General features: G+C 31.8%; 1 protein-coding gene across 1 annotated transcript in view; it reads right to left on the bottom strand.

Annotated features, from left to right (window-relative positions):
- Nucleotides 1–21,026, bottom strand: part of LOC114339817 (zinc finger protein 226-like) — a 29,050-nt gene extending 8,024 nt beyond the window's left edge. Inside the window, exon 1 of the mRNA XM_028290500.2 lies at nucleotides 20,589–21,026. Coding sequence (XP_028146301.1) covers nucleotides 20,589–20,826 — 238 coding nt within the window. The 5' untranslated portion in view covers nucleotides 20,827–21,026. The remainder of the gene's footprint in view (nucleotides 1–20,588) is intronic.
- Between the last annotated feature and the right edge of the window lie 312 nt (nucleotides 21,027–21,338).

Genomic DNA, 21,338 nt, shown 5'->3' with positions numbered 1-21,338 from the left:
AATTTTGTGCGGTTTTTTATTTATGACGATTTTCATTTGTTAAATTTGCAATTTTTAAAGATTTTTAATTTTGCAGCTTAGGATATTCATTTTAGAGAAAAAGTATTAAATAGAAAATTGTAGTAAATTAAAAACCTACAATTTGAGCTATTGCAAGTTTAATTTCATTAATACGTTATTGCAAAACAGCCTGCGAAAGGTCCAAAATGGCCGTTTTTTGCAATTGCGTTATTTATTGTAAAAATATTTTTTATACATTTTAAGGCTTTAAAATGAAGATCTTTCAATACTAGACATAAAAAAAAATTGTAGTGCCCTATTTGTGAACTTGTTGCTTAGATATTATAATTTGTTTATCCCAAGAGGTCAAATGCCCAAGGCTATAACTTTTTGAAAAAAAATCGTACAGAGTTAATCCAAGATCCACTCTCCTTCTAAAGACTTATATTTTCATATTCTGATGTAAATAAATGCGTATAACATTTTTCAACCTCTTATTTCGGGTTTGAAAATAAGGGGGCAAATTTCGTTATAAACATTTAGAACTGAAGCCGCCCCTGTACATCCTATGAGTTTCTAACTTGCAGATTATTGTTGCTGAAGCCAAAATAAAGATTCAAAATCAAATAAAAATATTCTACGACCAACTGAAGCCGAGATCATTGTTTTTGTTTTCTTAATTCGTAGTGACTTTATTTATAACAATTAAGAAATTATTTCACAGTCATTGACTAAAGAAAGACTGATATTATCTTAAAATAAAAATTATTTTGACCGAAAGTTACATTTACTTATTAAAAATGATTTTTAAAATGTACTGGAGATTTATTTTTCGTTTCGACTGTGATTTATTGTGTCGGTTGCCCTTAGCAACGGCTAGCAACTTATAATACATTGCATCACGGTTTTCGGTTTAAATTTTAAAGCACCGCTTGGATTGACATGCAATTTGGCAAACACATAGATATTTGACAAATAACTCAAAAAGTAAGTATTTTATTGAAAAAAAAAGAGTTTTAACGAAAATATAGCAAATTAAAAATTGAAAAAAAAACGGTGTACGCGTGAAATCTCTAGACCCAGTAAAAACAAAGTCCTAGCTAACGAAAAAGAGGTTCATATCCGTCAAATTTTAAAGTGAATTATATCAACGTAAAATAACCGAAAAATCATGCACCTTTTGGAGAAAAATCATTACAACTTTTTTAAAGTGTTTAAAGTATATATCTGTTTTAAAAAAAAGTTTATAGCATCAAAAGTAAGCAAGTTTCGCTGAAAATAAAGTTGATCTCTTTTTTTTTGGTCAAAAAATTCGGAAAAGTCCCCCCTTAATTAGCATCAAAAATGGAATTAATCAATTTTACTTCAATGTTGTGTTACTCGTGTATGTGTCGTTTATGTCTGTAAGTTTCATGGGTTCAAAGTGCTAATTTTTGAAGGGGCAGTAGTTAAAAGGACTTGAACTAGTCAATAATCACGAGTGTATGCAAATTTAGAACAGCCATATCTTAACAATTTTTTGCCTTCCAAAAAAAAAAAGCAAAAAATCCAAAATATTCGTAACAGCAAAAACTATTTTTTTTACTCTTTGTGATTTTTGGTCACATTAATAAATTTTAAGTTATTTAGAAAAAACATTTTTTTTAAATTAAAAATTAAAACAAATTTATTTTAAAACAAATTTTTTTTTAAATAAGCCCTTCGAACCAATGATACTTACAGATCATATAAATAATACATGAGCAAAGTAACTTGTGAAGCGGTAATGATTAATTTGATTTAGGATGCTAATTGGGGGTTGACTTTCGAGTTTTTTGACCAAAAAAAAAGAGATCAACTTTATTTTCAGAGTAATTTGCTTACTTTTGATGCTATAAACATTTTTTAAAAACAGATATACATAGTTTTTTAAATACTTTAAAAAATTATTTTTCTCCAAAAAGTGCATGATTTTTTGATTATTCCACGTTGAAATAATTCACTTTGAAATTTGACGGATATGAACCTATTTTTAATTAGCTAGAACTTTGTTTATACTGGGTCTAGAGATTTCATGCATTACATCATTTTTTCAATTTTTAATTTTATACAATTTTGTTAAAACCCATTTTTTCAACACTTATTTTTTGAGTTATTTGTCAAAAACCGCCTAAAAACGTGTTTTTTGTTGTTGAAAAATTAAGGTATTTACTCGAAAATAACTCGAAAGGTATTAACTTGGTGAAAAAATGCTACAGAACGAAAAGTGCTTAGAATTAGACGTTTTATCCATTTCCCAACTTATTTTGAACATATATTTTTTCACGAACATCTATTTATTAATGAAATTAAACTTGCCGTAGCTCAAATTGTAGGTTTTTTAATTTACTACAATTTTCTATTTAAAAGTTATTCTCCAAAATGAATATCCTAAGCTGCAAAATTAAAAATCTTTAAAAATTGTAAATTTAACAAATGAAAATCGTCATAAATAAAAAACCGCACAAAATTTTTGGTTACATTTTAGTATAAGTTACTCCTGGCATCGTCCTTTACAACACCTGATAGGTTTCAAAAATTCCTGAATTATATCACGTTTTTTCACCCACAGCCTGGGGTAAGATACTATTTACTTCTTAATATACTTCCATAACGTTCATTTGTTTCAAAGCATACTTTATACGTTCTCAAGATGTAGGTAAATTAAAAAGTTATTAACTGATCTTACTCGTAAATACAATATAACTAACAATTAATTTGGTACAGGAAAGTTGCTGCGGTAGAAAAATTACTACGGTTGATTTAAAATTTGGTTGTTTATTTAATTTAGTAACTAATTTATGCATTCATTAATATGGTAAAATATTTTTTGTAAAATAATTTGAAGTTATTAAATTCAATTGAATTGTACTAACATACGATTTATTTTAATCTTTAATTACGTTTTTGTTTTCATATTTTATATTTTAGTGTATGTTTCTAAAACTAACACTATATTTTAAAAACTTTGACCTATCACTTAAATTTTTATTTCCTTGGAAACATAATCCACAACCCTATAAATATTACCATTTTTCTCAATAAAAATGTAAATATTTCGAAAATTATTAACTTTAGGCCTATAAGACCTTATAGAAATTTTTCATATTTTTAAATAATATATTCAAAATGATTTAATATACAGGGTGTTCCATTTAAAAAAATAAAACTTTGGTTCATACCGTCGTTCTGACCCACCCTGTATAATTGAAAATAATTTTTTAAATTATAGACCTCTTTGATACACATTAGTTTTGTTATAAACATTTTTTTGTATCTCACAGTTTAGCCGTAATCAAAGAAAACCAGAGGTTTGGCGCACCCTGTATGTGCGCGAATTCATCAAAAGTCTTGGTCCTGGGCGCAGCTTAAACGTGATACATCCTCTGATTGGGTAATCACAATGACCTGTCAACAATTGCTCAATATGTCGGTTATTTTATTAATACGTCAATGGTTATGGGTAAACAAATTGTGTGTATATTAGTTTTTATTGTTGTGAGGACAGAGAAAAAATGCAAGTTTATAATTGTAGTGATTTTTTAAAAAGTTTTTAAAGGCAACAGGTACATACCTAATTGTAAATATTTCAGTATTGTAATAAAAAATTATATACCTATTTGGAAAATGTACCTAGGTAGTAGAGATAATGCTTTGATTTACATAATTTGATTACCAACAAAATTTCTACCAATTTTCATCTAATATATTGCTTTTTTAGTCTATATTTTGTTGTATTTTAATATTTTAATTCCACAAGAATCAAACTTATTTGATTAAACTAAGAGAATAAGCAACTGTCAAAAAAGTTTAAAACGTTTAGTTGCTATATCTTCCCACATCATTCATATGTCTCGGTAGCTAATTCTGCGTGTGGTGAGTTCAAAATCTAACAACCTGATAGACGCAGGTTCAATCTCAAATGCAAATTTTTATTATTTTTTATTTATACATTTTATGATTATAAGTATTTTTATTATATTTTTTTTGCAGAAAATACGTATTTAGTTAAAATTTTTGTCAACAATTATTGTTCAGAAATCATTTCTTGGTTTCATTTTTCAATGCGTTCTATTCTTTTATTTTTTTAATTTTTGGTATTGTTTTAATAAAAATTTTTGGAGGAAAGTAGTAAGTATTAAAATTAGTTTAATATTTAAATAAAATATAAATAAACTGTTTAAAATATATTGATTTCATTGAAATCATATAATAGAAGTATAACTTCTTACGTGCATACAAAGTACACACACACATTCTTTTTTTTTCAATTGAATTATACAAAACTGACAAAACTGCAAAATTGAAATGATTATCCAAATCCGACGGCGTTAACTTAGTCAGTCGACTCAGCGGCTCCTTTTGGGTTATTCGTGGTTGAAAATTTGCCATTTTCATTGAAAAATGTCGACTTTTCGGACGGTTTTTTGCGAATACCTTAAAATTATGCATCTAACGAAAAAACTATATAAAACATGTTTGTAGCTTATGAAAAATCAAAGAGATTCGTTCCTTCATAAGTCTTCTAGTGATAACATAAAAAGAGATATGGTAGGTTAAAAGAAATTTTTTTTGTGCATGCTCAAATCAGTGTGTTCACTTAATAACAGAGAAATGGTCGATTTTAAGGGTATAATGCTATCAATATTTTTTGTAAGTACTGCCTGAAAAGACCTTTAAAACGACCGCAATGTTAAATTTCGATTACATTCAAACTAAGCGAGATATGGTGCAACAAAAAAGGATGACTAATTTATTTTAAGATAAAATGCGAAGTATGTACAGGGTGAGGCAAATAAAGGGCCTATTAGAAATATCTCGAGAACTAAAGGCAACAGAATCATGAAAATTGGAATAAAGGGGTTTTGAGGGATGATCTATTAAATGAAAATATTTCCATCTCTTTGCAACTTCCGATTATACCGGAAGTTGCTTATAACTTCATTTTTTTTAATGGGATACCCTGTATATTTTTACATTTTTGGATTCTCTTCGATGTCTTCTTTCTTAAAATATGAGGTTTTGTAATATTATACAGGGTATTTTAAAAAATAATTACGTTTTTTTATTAATTTCGTAGCAAAATTAACACCCTGTAGAATTGTAGTAGTTTGACATCTAAAACTCTACTTACGTTCAAATGATTTTTAATATACTCTACTATTGTTAAGAATCATTAGTAAAGCTAATTTTTTAATTTTAGTATACAGGGTTGGTCGAAATTCGGAATGAGTATTTTCTGAGTTTTCTTAAATGAAAGTATTTTAGTATTGTAATGAAATGATATTTTATGGTACTTCTTTATTTCTTAAGCATTCCCCATACCTAACTGCTTTAATTTGTGCTAATTGTTAATCGCACCAACAATCTTAACTACGTAGGTATTTTGATAGCTAAACCATTATTGGTAATTTTAAGGACCAGTCTGGATTAATATGTATTTATTTCTGAAAAATTATTTGGGATTGAGTATTTTCACGACCACCTAATAAAATTGTACGTATTTTTTGTTGCAAATAATGTTTAGCTTGAATCACCAATAACTCACAAATTAAAGCAGTTAGGTATAGGGAATGCTTAAGAAATAAAAAAGTAATATAAAATATCATTTCACTACAATACAAAAATACAGGGTGTTCCATTTAAGAAAACTCAGAAAATACTCATTCCGAGTTTCGACCAACCCTGTATACTAAAATTAAAAATTTAGCTATACTAATGATTCTTAACAATAGTAGACTATATTAAAAATCATTTGAACGTAATAGCCAGGGAGGTAGTGTCAAATTTGACCGGAGCATTTTAGCATGGCTGGTTTCTTATTATTTAGGTAGGTGCTCCAAAGCTTATTAACAAATGACGTGTCAGCTGGCCCAAAACCGGGGATTTTAGTCAAGAAAAGGTAAAACATGAAAGTTGATGGACCAACGCTACAGCTTAAATGTCAAATATGTATATACGTTACTCAGAACATTTAATGGACTTGCTTACTTGGCGCCTACATTTCACTCGGGAGATCGGGGTTCAAAGCCTGGCGCGGAAAATTCTTTTTGTTTTTTAAATTGACATTTTATTTTGAAAAATATTTATACGAGACAATATAAAAAAATCTGTATGTCTAATTCTTTTTGTTTTTTAAATTGACATTTTATTTTGAAAAATATTTATACGAGACAATATAAAAAAATCTGTACGTCTTTTATAGAATTATGCATAGAACTTATGAAATAGCATAATATATACATTTGATCATAAATATTATGATTCACCTTAATAAGCAAAATCACTGTACATTAGTGTACATGAACCCCTGAAGCTTCCTGTGTTAGTACGACCAATCTAAGTGAAAAAGAGGGTTGGCCTCCCCACCCCACCCCCTCCTGACATTTTTTTATCTTTTTAGACCAACTGTTTTTTGCATAATTTTATGTGATGTAAAACCAAAAAATACATACAACCCTAATTTTTCACTTTTCTATCACCAACCCCCATTTTTTAATAGCAATCTAATTATTTCCCTGTTCTCTATAATATATAAAAATGAATTTTTGTCTGTATGTCCCTTATAGAATCGTAAACTATGCATTTAATCATATAATGACCTCAAGCAAAGTTTTTGTACTTACATGAACCCAGGAAGGAGTTAATACGACCAACCTAAGTAATCATTATTTTGTGATGTCTGCGTAAATAAATTATTTACGCAGACACCACAAAACAATAAGTATGTATTGTTTATTAGAAAAAAGTAGACGCAATATTTTTGAGTATTTTTTGGCTTTCTGGTAATTTTTAGGTATTTAACTTTTAAACATTATTTGGTTCTAAGGCGGTACGAAGTTTGCCTGGTCAGCTACGTAATACTAAAAAAATATTCTTGGACTAGTTTGGCAAAGACTAAAAAGTATAAATCATTAATTTATGAATTTTAGATTGTAAGAAAAAAGCGTCCACATGGAACAAGTGGAAGAAGGTCTGAAAACACTTGAGATTACCAATTGGAGGAACAAAGCAAGGAACAGAACAGAATGGCGGAAAATCTTAGAACAAGCCAGGAGTCAAAAAGGGTTGTCGAGCTACTGATGATGATGATGAAGAAAAAATCGTCAGCTGCATTATGTAGGTACATGGCAAGAAATGTTAGCTGGCCAAGTGAACGTGACAGAAAAATACGGAAATCCCGTATCATTTTTTCTTCATCATCATCATCAGTAGCTCTACAACCCTTTTTGGCTCCTGGCTTGTTCTAAGATTTTCCGCCATTCTGTTCTGTTCCTTGCTTTGTTCCTCCAATTGGTAATCTCAAGTGTTTTCAGACCTTCTTCCACTTGTTCCATGTGGACGCTTTTTTCTTACAATCTAAAATTCATAAATTAATGATTTATACTTTTTAGTCTTTGCCAAACTAGTCCAAGAATATTTTTTTAGTATTACCTAGCTGACCAGGCAAACTTCGTACCGCCTTAGAACCAAATAATGTTTAAAAGTTAAATACCTAAAAATTACCAGAAAGCCAAAAAATACTCAAAAATATTGCGTCTACTTTTTTCTAATAAACAATACATACTTATTGTTTTGTGGTGTCTGCGTAAATAATTTATTTACGCAGACATCACAAAATTATGCATCTAACGAAAAAACTATATAAAACATGTTTGTAGCTTATGAAAAATCAAAGAGATTCGTTCCTTCATAAGTCTTCTAGTGATAACATAAAAAGAGATCATCATCATCATCATCATTCTCTTTGCCTTATCCCTATGCGGGGTCGGCTTCCCTAATTGCATTTCTCCACACAATTCTGTCTTGGGTCATATCAATGTTAATCCCCTTTACCAACATGTCCTGCCTTATCGCCTCCCCCCAGGTCTTCTTTGGTCTTCCTCTCCTACTCCTTCCAGGAATCTGCACTTCAGCTATTCTTCGTATTGGGTGATTAACGTCTCGACGTTGGACATGACCGAACCATCTTAACCTATGCTCTCTCATTTTGGCATCAATTGGTGCCACACCTAGACTTCCCCTAATATACTCATTTCTAATTTTATCCTTCTTTGTCACTCCACTCATCCATCTAAGCATTCTCATTTCCGCCACATGCATTCGTTGTTCCTCTTTCTTTTTCACTGCCCAACATTCAGTTCCGTACATCATAGCCGGTCTTATGGCTGTTTTATAGAATTTTCCCTTCAGCTTCATTGGAATTTTTCTGTCACACAACACACCACTCGCTTCTTTCCACTTCATCCATCCAGCCCTAATTCTACTGCATGCATCTCCATCTATTTCTCCATTACTCTGTAATACCGATCCTAGGTACTTAAAACTATTGCTTTTCACAATCATTTCACCATCCAAAGATACCATTTTATTTGTAGTAGCTCCATCTTTAAATGAACATTCCAAATACTCTGTTTTTGTCCTACTAAGTTTTAAACCTTTTTCCTCCAGAGCTTGTCTCCACTGTTCCAGTTTTTGTTCTAAGTCTCTTTCACTATTTCCTACTAACACGACATCATCAGCATACATTAAGCACCATGGAATGTTACCCTGTAGTTTCGCTGTTATCTGGTCCAAAACTAATGAGAATAAATACGGACTAAGCACAGAGCCTTGGTGCAATCCTACTTTCACATGAAATTTATCAGTCTCTCCCACACCTGTCCTAACACTAGTCGTTACTCCCTCATACATATCCCTCACAATCTTTACATATTCACCAGGGACTCCTTTCTTATTGAGTGCCCACCACAGAATCTCTCGAGGAACTCTATCATATGCTTTCTCAAGATCAATGAATACCATATGAGCGTTTGTTTCTTTACTCCTGTATTTTTCCATCAACTGCCTTATAATGAAAATTGCATCTGTTGTTGATCTACCCTGCATAAAGCCAAATTGATTCTCGGATATTTCGGTCTCTTCACGTATCCGTCTGTCAATTACTCTTTCCCATATTTTCATGGTGTGGCTAAGCAGTTTTATAGCCCTGTAGTTTGTACATTGTTGTATATCTCCCTTGTTTTTGTAAACAGGTACCAGTATACGGCTTCTCCATTCGTCTGGCATTTGTCCGACTTCCATAATTCTATTAAATAGACCTGCTAGCCACCTTGTTCCTGTCTCTCCCAATGCTCTCCATACTTCCCCAGGAATATCATCTGGTCCTACCGCTTTTCCTTTCTTTATTTTTTGAAGCGCTTGAGCCACTTCCTCGTTGGTTATTTTGGTGACCATTGCTGCTACTGTCTCCGTTGACTCTACAGGCTGTCTGTCAAATTCTTCATTTAATAAGCTGTCAAAGTACTTTCTCCATCTCTTTTTGACTTCCCTTTCGTGAACTAGTATTTTATTATTTTCATCTCGGATACATCTAATCTGATTAAAATCTTTTGCTTTCCTTGCTCTCTGTTTGGCTATTTTATATATCTTCGTTTCGCCTTCCCTGGTATCAAGTTGATCATATAGGTTTGAATACGCTTCTGCTTTGGCTTTTGCTACTTTCGCTTCCTTTTTCGCCACCATATAGTTTTGAAGATCTGTGTCGGATCTGGTTTCTTGCCACTTTTTATATAATTTTCTCTTCTCTTTTATTTTTCCTTGTACTTCGTTTGACCACCACCAAGTCTCTTTATCCTCAAACTTTTTTCCTGACGTTTTCCCAAGTATTTCAATAGCAGTCTCTCTAATACTACTGGCCATTTTTCTCCAAATTGTATTAGGGCTTCCTTTCATGTTCCAACATATTTTTTCTACTATTCTTCTCCTGAATAGACCTTCTTTCTCATCTTTCAGCAGCCACCATTTGATTTTTTGTGGTCCTCTCCGATATTTTTGTTTAGTTTCGCTTTTTACTTCGATGTCCAGAACAAGCAGCTTATGTTGTTGGCTTACTGTCTCACTCACTATTACCTTGCAGTCCTTGCATTCACGTATGTCTTCTTTCCTTATCATGAAGTAGTCTATTTGGGATTGATGTTGCCCACTTTTGTAGGTAATAAGTTGAGTTTCTCTCTTTTTAAAGAATGTGTTAACAATCGCCATATCCAATGCTGTTGCTAATTCAAGCATGTCATCTCCAGCTTCATTTCTAGTTCCAAAGCCTAATCCCCCATGTATTGTTTCATATCCTGTCTTGGTTTGGCCCACATGTGCATTGAAATCACCTCCTATTATAACTTTCTCCTCTGCTGGAATATCACTCAGTACGTCTCCTAATTGATCATAGAAAGCTCTTCTTTCATTCTCACCCAGACCTGTTTGGGGAGCATACACACAAACAACATTCAATACCTCTTTATCAATTACAAATTTCACTGACATCATTCTATCACTCGTTCTTACAACTTCTACTACGTTACCTTTCATTTCACTATCAGCAATTATACCAACTCCATTTCTAGTGTTACTACTCCCTACATACCACAATTTGTATCCTTCACCTAGTTCTTTCGCCCTTTGTCCTTTCCACCTAGTTTCTTGAATACAAGCAATTTGAACTCTTCTTCGTTTGAGCGCATCCACTAACTCCAGACTCTTACCTGTAAGACTACCAAGATTCCAAGACCCTATCCTGATTTTTCTAACCTGCAATGGTGTTCCCCCTGAGATAGTCCTCACCCGGAGATCCGAACGGAGGCTCATTTTACTTCCGGAACATTTTACCTCAGGAGATGCCATCATTTCAGTATAAGTTTTTACTGCGTTTGGAGAAGGTCTTTTCATTTTTATGGCCTGAAAAGATTTTTGGATATTTGATGCCTGAATGCCTTTTCTATCAGCACCATACCCTGCCCTGCACGTTTAGCCAATACACCACCAATGCAACCAAAGTGCAGTATTACCCCACACCCGCCTGCATTTTTCTGTATAGGCCAGGATCCCTACTGTAAGGACTGCCCTATAAGCCAATGTATTGTTGCCCGTATCCCGCCGCTAGGAGGCACGTACTTTGGTTATTTCGGGATTATGCATCTAACGAAAAAACTATATAAAACATGTTTGTAGCTTATGAAAAATCAAAGAGATTCGTTCCTTCATAAGTCTTCTAGTGATAACATAAAAAGAGATATGGTAGGTTAAAAGAAATTTTTTTTGTGCATGCTCAAATCAGTGTGTTCACTTAATAACAGAGAAATGGTCGATTTTAAGGGTATAATGCTATCAATATTTTTTGTAAGTACTGCCTGAAAAGACCTTTAAAACGACCGCAATGTTAAATTTCGATTACATTCAAACTAAGCGAGATATGGTGCAACAAAAAAGGATGACTAATTTATTTTAAGATAAAATGCGAAGTATGTACAGGGTGAGGCAAATAAAGGGCCTATTAGAAATATCTCGAGAACTAAAGGCAACAGAATCATGAAAATTGGAATAAAGGGGTTTTGAGGGATGATCTATTAAATGAAAATATTTCCATCTCTTTGCAACTTCCGATTATACCGGAAGTTGCTTATAACTTCGTTTTTTTTAATGGGATACCCTGTATATTTTTACATTTTTGGATTCTCTTCGATGTCTTCTTTCTTAAAATATGAGGTTTTGTAATATTATACAGGGTATTTTAAAAAATAATTACGTTTTTTTATTAATTTCGTAGCAAAATTAACACCCTGTAGAATTGTAGTAGTTTGACATCTAAAACTCTACTTACGTTCAAATGATTTTTAATATACTCTACTATTGTTAAGAATCATTAGTAAAGCTAATTTTTTAATTTTAGTATACAGGGTTGGTCGAAACTCGGAATGAGTATTTTCTGAGTTTTCTTAAATGAAAGTATTTTAGTATTGTAATGAAATGATATTTTATGGTACTTCTTTATTTCTTAAGCATTCCCCATACCTAACTGCTTTAATTTGTGCTAATTGTTAATCGCACCAACAATCTTAACTACGTAGGTATTTTGATAGCTAAACCATTATTGGTAATTTTAAGGACCAGTCTGGATTAATATGTATTTATTTCTGAAAAATTATTTGGGATTGAGTATTTTCACGACCACCTAATAAAATTGTACGTATTTTTTGTTGCAAATAATGTTTAGCTTGAATCACCAATAACTCACAAATTAAAGCAGTTAGGTATAGGGAATGCTTAAGAAATAAAAAAGTAATATAAAATATCATTTCACTACAATACAAAAATACAGGGTGTTCCATTTAAGAAAACTCAGAAAATACTCATTCCGAGTTTCGACCAACCCTGTATACTAAAATTAAAAATTTAGCTATACTAATGATTCTTAACAATAGTAGAGTATATTAAAAATCATTTGAACGTAATAGCCAGGGAGGTAGTGTCAAATTTGACCGGAGCATTTTAGCATGGCTGGTTTCTTATTATTTAGGTAGGTGCTCCAAAGCTTATTAACAAATGACGTGTCAGCTGGCCCAAAACCGGGGATTTTAGTCAAGAAAAGGTAAAACATGAAAGTTGATGGACCAACGCTACAGCTTAAATGTCAAATATTTATATACGTTACTCAGAACATTTAATGGACTTGCTTACTTGGCGCCTACATTTCACTCGGGAGATCGGGGTTCAAAGCCTGGCGCGGAAAATTCTTTTTGTTTTTTAAATTGACATTTTATTTTGAAAAATATTTATACGAGACAATATAAAAAAATCTGTATGTCTAATTCTTTTTGTTTTTTAAATTGACATTTTATTTTGAAAAATATTTATACGAGACAATATAAAAAAATCTGTACGTCTTTTATAGAATTATGCATAGAACTTATGAAATAGCATAATATATACATTTGATCATAAATATTATGATTCACCTTAATAAGCAAAATCACTGTACATTAGTGTACATGAACCCCTGAAGCTTCCTGTGTTAGTACGACCAATCTAAGTGAAAAAGAGGGTTGGCCTCCCCACCCCACCCCCTCCTGACATTTTTTTATCTTTTTAGACCAACTGTTTTTTGCATAATTTTATGTGATGTAAAACCAAAAAATACATACAACCCTAATTTTTCACTTTTCTATCACCAACCCCCATTTTTTAATAGCAATCTAATTATTTCCCTGTTCTCTATAATATATAAAAATGAATTTTTGTCTGTATGTCCCTTATAGAATCGTAAACTATGCATTTAATCATATAATGACCTCAAGCAATGTTTTTGTACTTACATGAACCCAGGAAGGAGTTAATACGACCAACCTAAGTAATCATTATTTTGTGATGTCTGCGTAAATAAATTATTTACGCAGACACCACAAAACAATAAGTATGTATTGTTTATTAGAAAAAAGTAGACGCAATATTTTTGAGTATTTTTTGGCTTTCTGGTAATTTTTAGGTATTTAACTTTTAAACATTATTTGGTTCTAAGGCGGTACGAAGTTTGCCTGGTCAGCTACGTAATACTAAAAAAATATTCTTGGACTAGTTTGGCAAAGACTAAAAAGTATAAATCATTAATTTATGAATTTTAGATTATAAGAAAAAAGCGTCCACATGGAACGAGTGGAAGAAGGTCTGAAAACACTTGAGATTACCAATTGGAGGAACAAAGCAAGGAACAGAACAGAATGGCGGAAAATCTTAGAACAAGCCAGGAGTCAAAAAGGGTTGTCGAGCTACTGATGATGATGATGAAGAAAAAATCGTCAGCTGCATTATGTAGGTACATGGCAAGAAATGTTAGCTGGCCAAGTGAACGTGACAGAAAAATACGGAAATCCCGTATCATTTTTTCTTCATCATCATCATCAGTAGCTCTACAACCCTTTTTGGCTCCTGGCTTGTTCTAAGATTTTGGTAATCTCAAGTGTTTTCAGACCTTCTTCCACTTGTTCCATGTGGACGCTTTTTTCTTACAATCTAAAATTCATAAATTAATGATTTATACTTTTTAGTCTTTGCCAAACTAGTCCAATAATATTTTTTTAGTATTACCTAGCTGACCAGGCAAACTTCGTACCGCCTTAGAACCAAATAATGTTTAAAAGTTAAATACCTAAAAATTACCAGAAAGCCAAAAAATACTCAAAAATATTGCGTCTACTTTTTTCTAATAAACAATACATACTTATTATTTTGTGGTGTCTGCGTAAATAATTTATTTACGCAGACATCACAAAATAATGATTACTTAGGTTGGTCGTATTAACTCCTTCCTGGGTTCATGTAAGTACAAAAACTTTGCTTGAGGTCATTATATGATTAAATGCATAGTTTACGATTCTATAAGGGACATACAGACAAAAATTCATTTTTATATATTATAGAGAACAGGGAAATAATTAGATTGCTATTAAAAATGGGGGTTGGTGATAGAAAAGTGAAAAATTAGGGTTGTATGTATTTTTTGGTTTTACATCACATAAAATTATGCAAAAAACAGTTTGTCTAAAAAGATAAAAAAATGTCAGGAGGGGGGTGGGGTGGGGAGGCCAACCCCCTTTTTCACTTAGATTGGTCGTACTAACTCAGGAAGCTTCAGGGGTTCATGCACAGTAATTTTGCTTATTAAGGTGAATCATAATATTTATGATCAAATGTATATATTATGCTATTTCATAAGTTCTATGCATAATTCTATAAAAGACATACAGATTTTTTTATATTGTCTCGTATAAATAATAAAAACGTGGTATTAGAAAAATAAATATTTTTCAAAATAAAATGTCAATTTATAAAACAAAAAGAATTTTCCGCGCCAGGATTTGAACCCGGATCTCCTAAGTTAAAGGTAGGCGCCAAGTAAGCAAGTCCATTAAATGTTCTGAATAACTTATATAAATATTTGACATTTAAGGTGTAGCGTTGGTCCATCAACTTTCATGTTTTACCTTTTCTTGACTAAAATCCCCGGTTTTGGGCCAGCTGACACATCATTTGTTAATAAGCTTTGGAGCACCTACCTAAATAATAAGAAACCAGCCATGCTAAAATGCTCCGGTCAAATTTGACACTACCTCCCTGGCTATAAGTAGAGTTTTAGATGTCAAAATACTACAATTCTACAGGGTGTGAATGTTGCTACGAAATTAATAAAAAAAACGTAATTATCTTTTAAAATACCCTGCATAATATTAATAAAATCTCATATTTTAAGAAAGAAGACATCGAAGAGAATCTAAAAATGTAAAAATATACAGGGTGTCCCATTTAAAAAAACGAAATTATAAGCAACTTCCGGTATAACCGGAAGTTGCAAAGAGATGAAAATATTTTCATTTAATAGATCATCCTTCAAAACCCCTCTATTCCAATTTTCATGATTCTGTTGCCTTTAGTTCTGGAGATATTTCTAATAGGCCAGTTATCTGCCTCACCCTATATATTTTAACCCCTCATCTACCAGATTTAAATGCATCGTTTTGCTTCTACAATGCCTTTTACTATAGTGTTATTTCTATGTTCAACAAGTTGGACGGGTTTAAAATGTATGGTTTTTGAAAAAAAAAATGAATGTGTGTGTACCTACTTTGTACGCACGTAAGAAATTATACTTCTATTATGGGTCATTGCTTTCAAAATGTACATTTTGAGCAAAAATAAGGTTTAATAAGAAAAAATAATTAGCATAATATTACACGCAAATAAAGTGCACTGGAACTTAACTTCCTATGATTATTTAAATCCCACAAATAAAACAAAAATTTTCAAAGGAGGAAGACCTAACCCTTGGGTCCAAACCTAACTTTCGGGTATTAGAGTGTAGAGTACCCCAGGAGGTATTTGACCGCTGCGCGCAATCACAATGTACCGTTTTGTTTACCTGCCTTAATCCTTCCGTTGCGCGCAATCACAGCAACCCTCTTAAAGGTAAATTTCAGTACCCCAGGAGGTATTTGACCGCTGCGCGCAATCACAACCCACCCAATAAAACCAATCCTATATTTTTTTGAAATTAAAGGAGTCAGTTCTCACTTTCGTTAATGTCCCCACCTTGCTAATATAAGCTTCGAAACAAAAAAAAACGGCATTTTAACATATTATGTAAAATAAATAATTACAGAGAATGATAAAATAGCTGACATTATTTCTTAGTTTTATCATCCCCTATAAGAAATACTTTATTTTATAGTTTAAAGTCAGACTTTTATAGGTGTCCTCATCATTCATTCTCACTTTTTTCGTTAATAGAATTATTATTTCACATAAATTCAGTTAGATGGCGCTGATAGTGTGACATTAAGTGTTTGGGGACAAGTCTTCTTTAGTTGAATAAAAGCCTTGAGAGAGGTAGATTGTTCTGTGAAATTTAACAAATATTAATAGAAAAACGGAGTTAAGACCCACAAACGGTAAGCATAATGTTTCACTTTTGTTAATAAGTATATTTTGTGAAAATTTTTTAATTAGTAATGTTTGTAAACTGTATATACTAGGAAATTAAGCAAAGTAGTTATTCTTAAAAAGGCGTTACCATCCAAACAATTTATCAGGGATTTGGCGGGAAGTTTAACATAAAACCTCACTTTCGTTAATCTCACTTGCGTTAATTTATGTGTTAACGAAAGTGAGACAGAGTTAACATAAATGAGGTTTGATTAAATTGTTACAAAATATTATTATTTTTTTTGCTTAAATCATTGCTTAAAACTTATTTTTTTAAAAATAAACATAGATTTTTTTAATAATATAGTACTGACAGTTTGTAGAAATGGCAAAGTCGGCGAAAAACAATGAAAAAAAGGAGAGTGTTCTTAGGGAAAGATAAAAAATGCGATGCGTAAGTTAAGAGAAAAAATAAAAAATAATCCGGCATTGCATGAAGAAGAAAAACGGAAAGCTAGAGAACGATATAGAGCTAGAAAAGAAGCCGGTAAAGTAATAGTTCTGGATCCTGCGTATGAAAAAAAGTTGATTAATAGCAAGCTGAAAATTTGTTAATAGCTTAAGGGTGTCTAGTCGGATAAATTTTGATATATGGGAACACTGGAACAGGGGCAGTTTTAATTGTGGAACAGGTTAAAAATTTGGAACGGTCAGACCACGAAAACGGCACATTTATTTTGTCCGACAGAACAGACTTAAACTATCCGAACAGAGATTAAACTCTCATGTAAAAATCAGACTGGTATTTATCACATGTCATAATTCCTGTCATTTGACATATTCTACATGTTCCACTCATTAAAACGCCCATTTGGTGATAAATAGCAGTCTGATTTTTGCAAGAGAGTTTAATCTCTGTTCGGAGAGTTTAAGTCTGTTCTGTCGGACAAAATACATGTGCCGTTTTCGTGGTCTGACCGTTCCAAATTTTTAACCTGTTCCACAATTAAAACTTCCCCTGTTCCAGTGTTCCCATATATCAAAGTTTGTCCGACTAGCACCCTTAAGCTATTAACAAATTTTCAGCTTGCTATTAATCAACTTTTTTTTCACACGCGGGATCCAGACCTATAAAGACAATTGATGAATTATCAGAACAAGAGCAAAGGAAGATTAGAAAATGTTGGCGAGAAAAAAGTAAAAAATCGTACTATGCTAAAAAAGGAAGAGAAAGACTTTTAGCTCAGCTTAATGAAATAACCCCACCATCCACTCCAGTCCCTGAGGAATTTGCAGGAGATATTACACCTCAACAGCCTGGTTCATCACGACAGTCCTTAAAAGTTTTTTTATAATTTCACATTGCATTTTTATAACAGAATAAAATTTTTATTTTGAAACTTGTTATATTAGGTTTGTTCGTAGTACGATCCAATCGATCAGCAACCGTTGCCAACCATCAGACGCAAGCGCTGTTAACAGTTAGTGCTGCGCAGTTAACAGTTCGAGTTCGTAGACTACGAACGCGCTTGCGTCTGACGGTTGGCAACGGTTGCTGATCGTTCTACGAACAAACCTATTAATATAGATTCCTGTTTTCTCACTTTTGTTAATTACTGTCTCACTTGTGTTAACCAAAACATTACAAAATCTAAAAATATAAGCAATATAAAAAAATTTAAGCTTTACCTGTTATTAGAGTATTAATATTTAGATTTTCCTGTTCTATGAAGGTCTTTCATAGTTGGCTTTTTAAATTTTTAATTTATAATTTTTTTATAATTGAAAATGTACATTTCAGTAGCAATGACCCTTATATGATTTCAACGAAATAAATATAGTACTTTCCAAAAATTTTTATTAAAACAATACCAAAAATTAAAAAAAAAAATAGAAAACATTTGGATTCGAACTGGGGACCTCTTGATCTCCAGTCGAACGCTCTACCACTGAGCTATACTCCTTTTGTTTGTGCGGGTGCGGACTACAAGATTTCTCAGACATAGTGTCAAATAGACCAAGTGAAGTATAAAAATACTTCAAATAATACTTATTATCTAATTCCCGAGGTAGACAAATCCAAAGATACAAAAATTATAATAAATATATTTACTAAAAACACTAATATATTCTTTCCACACCTTTTTTGGACTAATACATACATAACTTAAAACATTTAGCAACTAACGCCATACTGTCTGTGTGCGCAGGCGCGCAGAATAATATAAATTCACTTCCAAGCGCGCCTAAAGAAGTATAACTTCAAAAAAGATCAAATTATAGAGAGCATTTTTAAGATCTTCCTTTTTCTCCATGTAACATGTAACTCGAAAATGATAATGAGATACAGTAATGAAGGAAAAATAAAATTGTTATCTAAAAGAAAACCTACATTTTTGTAAGGTATTTTTTTACGTATCTCTTATTACTTTCGAATTACATGGAGAAAAAGGAAGATTTTTAAGGAAATTTAAAAATGTGCTCTATAATGATCTTATTCTTTTCAAAAACCATTCATTTTAAACCCGTCCAACTTTTTGAATATAGAAATAATACTATAGTAGAATGGTGGATGAGGGGTTAAATATACATTTTTTCTACATTTATATATACTATTTCTTATTTTATACTCATTTTTCGTTAAAATACATTAGTCATAAGTTTTTTTACACCATATCTCGCTTAGTTTGAATGTAACCGACATTTACCAGTTCTCCTTTTAAAGATCTTTTCAAGCGCTACAAAAGGTATTCATGGCATTATACCCCTAAAATCGTCCATTTCTCTGTTATTTTAAGTTGAATACACCGATTTGAGCATGCACCAAAAAAAATGTTTTTTCACCTAAGTACCATCTCTTTTTTTATTAAAACTAGAAGATTTATGAAAAAATGAATCTCTCTGATTTTTCATAAACTACAAAAATGTTTTATATAGTTTTTTTCGATAGATGCACAATTTTTATGGTATTCCCAAATAACAGTCTCCTAAAAGTCATTTTTCAATGAAAATGGCAAATTTTTAACCACTAATAACTCAAAAAGTATCGAGTTTTCAAAAAAATTTATAAAACAGTTTTTGCTTAGAATTAGGTTCTCTGGTCACTTCCGGTGTTAGTTTGATAAAAAAAATTCCACCCTCAACAACGGGCAGGAACCACCCCTAAAATAAAAGCGCCATAGGATATAGGGTAGACTTTGTTTCTTGAGCTATTCCCTACTTACAGTGAAAATATCAAGTAAATTGATGCAGTAGGATGGAATTCGGAGCCAAATACCCTCACTGACTGCACTAATAGATACCTACATCCTTCATACATGAATGCATTCACTTAAAGGGTTAATTGGATACCACAAGAAAATCACCAATCACCAATAATTGACATATCTAAATATTTAAAGAAGAGTGGATTGAAAGATATCTTTCCTAATTTTGATATTGCTTTGCGCATTTATTTGTGCCTCCCAGTTGCCAACCAACGTGTCAGCTGAAAGGTCATTTTCGAAAATGTCAAGAATTGAAAATAGTCATAAAAATAATTTCCGATCATGTGTGACTCAAGAACTTCTTAACAATTTGTCGATTGTGTCCATAGAGAGTGACGTAACAAAGGTGATAAATTATGACTACATTATAGATGATTTTTCCAAAGAAAAATCAAGAAAGAAATCTGATGTGATCGAACTGGAATGACAATTTTTATGTATTCTTATTTAAATAAAAAAATCTGCTTGCAATTTTTTTTCGCAAAAATGGTACATGCTTGAAGGGCGGCTACGAGAGAATTGCCTAGGGGTCAATTGACATAAACGCGGCCCTGATTTTACAATGTTATTGATTCATTTAACAGATAATATTAATGTTTTTAACTTTAGTTAAGTTAAACAAGTCTAGTTCTGTTTATTTTTTCTTTCGTTGAATTAATATTATATTTTGTCAATTACAGCGTTTTTGCCTTTTTCCTCCAGACCTTTGGTTGTTTTTTTTTTTAATTTCTCTTGTTACCTACTGCACATGACAATTTCAGTTTTATAATATCATACTCTGTATATTTATATGAGTTGTCAAATATTCAATACAACAGTGTTTTAGCATTATAAAGTGAGTACAAAGACATACATGATTTTTTTGTGTTTTCACCTTCCAATTGCTGTGCACATCATCTAGACTATATCCTTCAAATGTTTTAAACAAAAACTGTTTTAAACCTAAACAAATGTTTAAACAGTTGATGAAAACAAAACAACACTGGTACAGTGACCCCTGAACAGGGAAAAACTGAGGAAGAGGACTTATTACTTATCTTGTCAACTTATACGAACCTTTTTCAGTTTTTTGGTTTTCTTCAAATGCGTTCAGTTTATTTATATCTTGGTATATTTTAGTATGTGTAGAATTTTCTTTTAAATCTAAATAAACATATGTACTTTTGCTTTGTCTATTGGATTCCTCCTCCTCCTTAATTTCACATTTAAAGCCGTCCACAAGAGCATCATCTAAGTCATTATACTCTATTTCTAATTTACACGACTCCTCACTAAATTCTTGCTTTACTTCCATTTTATCTTATCAAACTTGTTTTTGTTTTTATTATGTCTGTTTCAATTTTAAATAATGGGTGCATTCAGCAGACGCAATCGCTAACTAATCGATTAGTGATTTTCTGCTGAATGCCACATAAATTGTGACATTCAGCATGTAAATCACAAATCGATTACTAATCGATTAGTTAGCGATTGCGTCTGCTGAATGCACCCAATGATTTGACATTTTGACATGCAATCATCCAAAAACGGAAATTTGCAAATGGTGACAGTGACATGACCATGAGCTGTCAAATTGCGATTTCCGCCTCCATTCCAGTGACGTACCATTGAAAGAGTTTATTATTGTGCATAGGGGAACTTTTAATAGGGCTTTTCATTAATTGATGAAAAGCCCTATTCGAAAAAGATGCTATTATAAATAAATCACAACAGAACATAAAATACACTGGGGTGCAAAATTAACCGGACACCTTAAAAATGGGTCATTTTTGATGTCTCGAATTTTCTAAACCTGTAGACCGATTT

The sequence above is a fragment of the Diabrotica virgifera genome, chromosome 1 (assembly GCF_917563875.1).
Source record: "Diabrotica virgifera virgifera chromosome 1, PGI_DIABVI_V3a".
Lineage (NCBI taxonomy): Eukaryota > Metazoa > Arthropoda > Insecta > Coleoptera > Chrysomelidae > Diabrotica > Diabrotica virgifera.
This window is presented reverse-complemented; position numbering and strand designations above follow the sequence as displayed.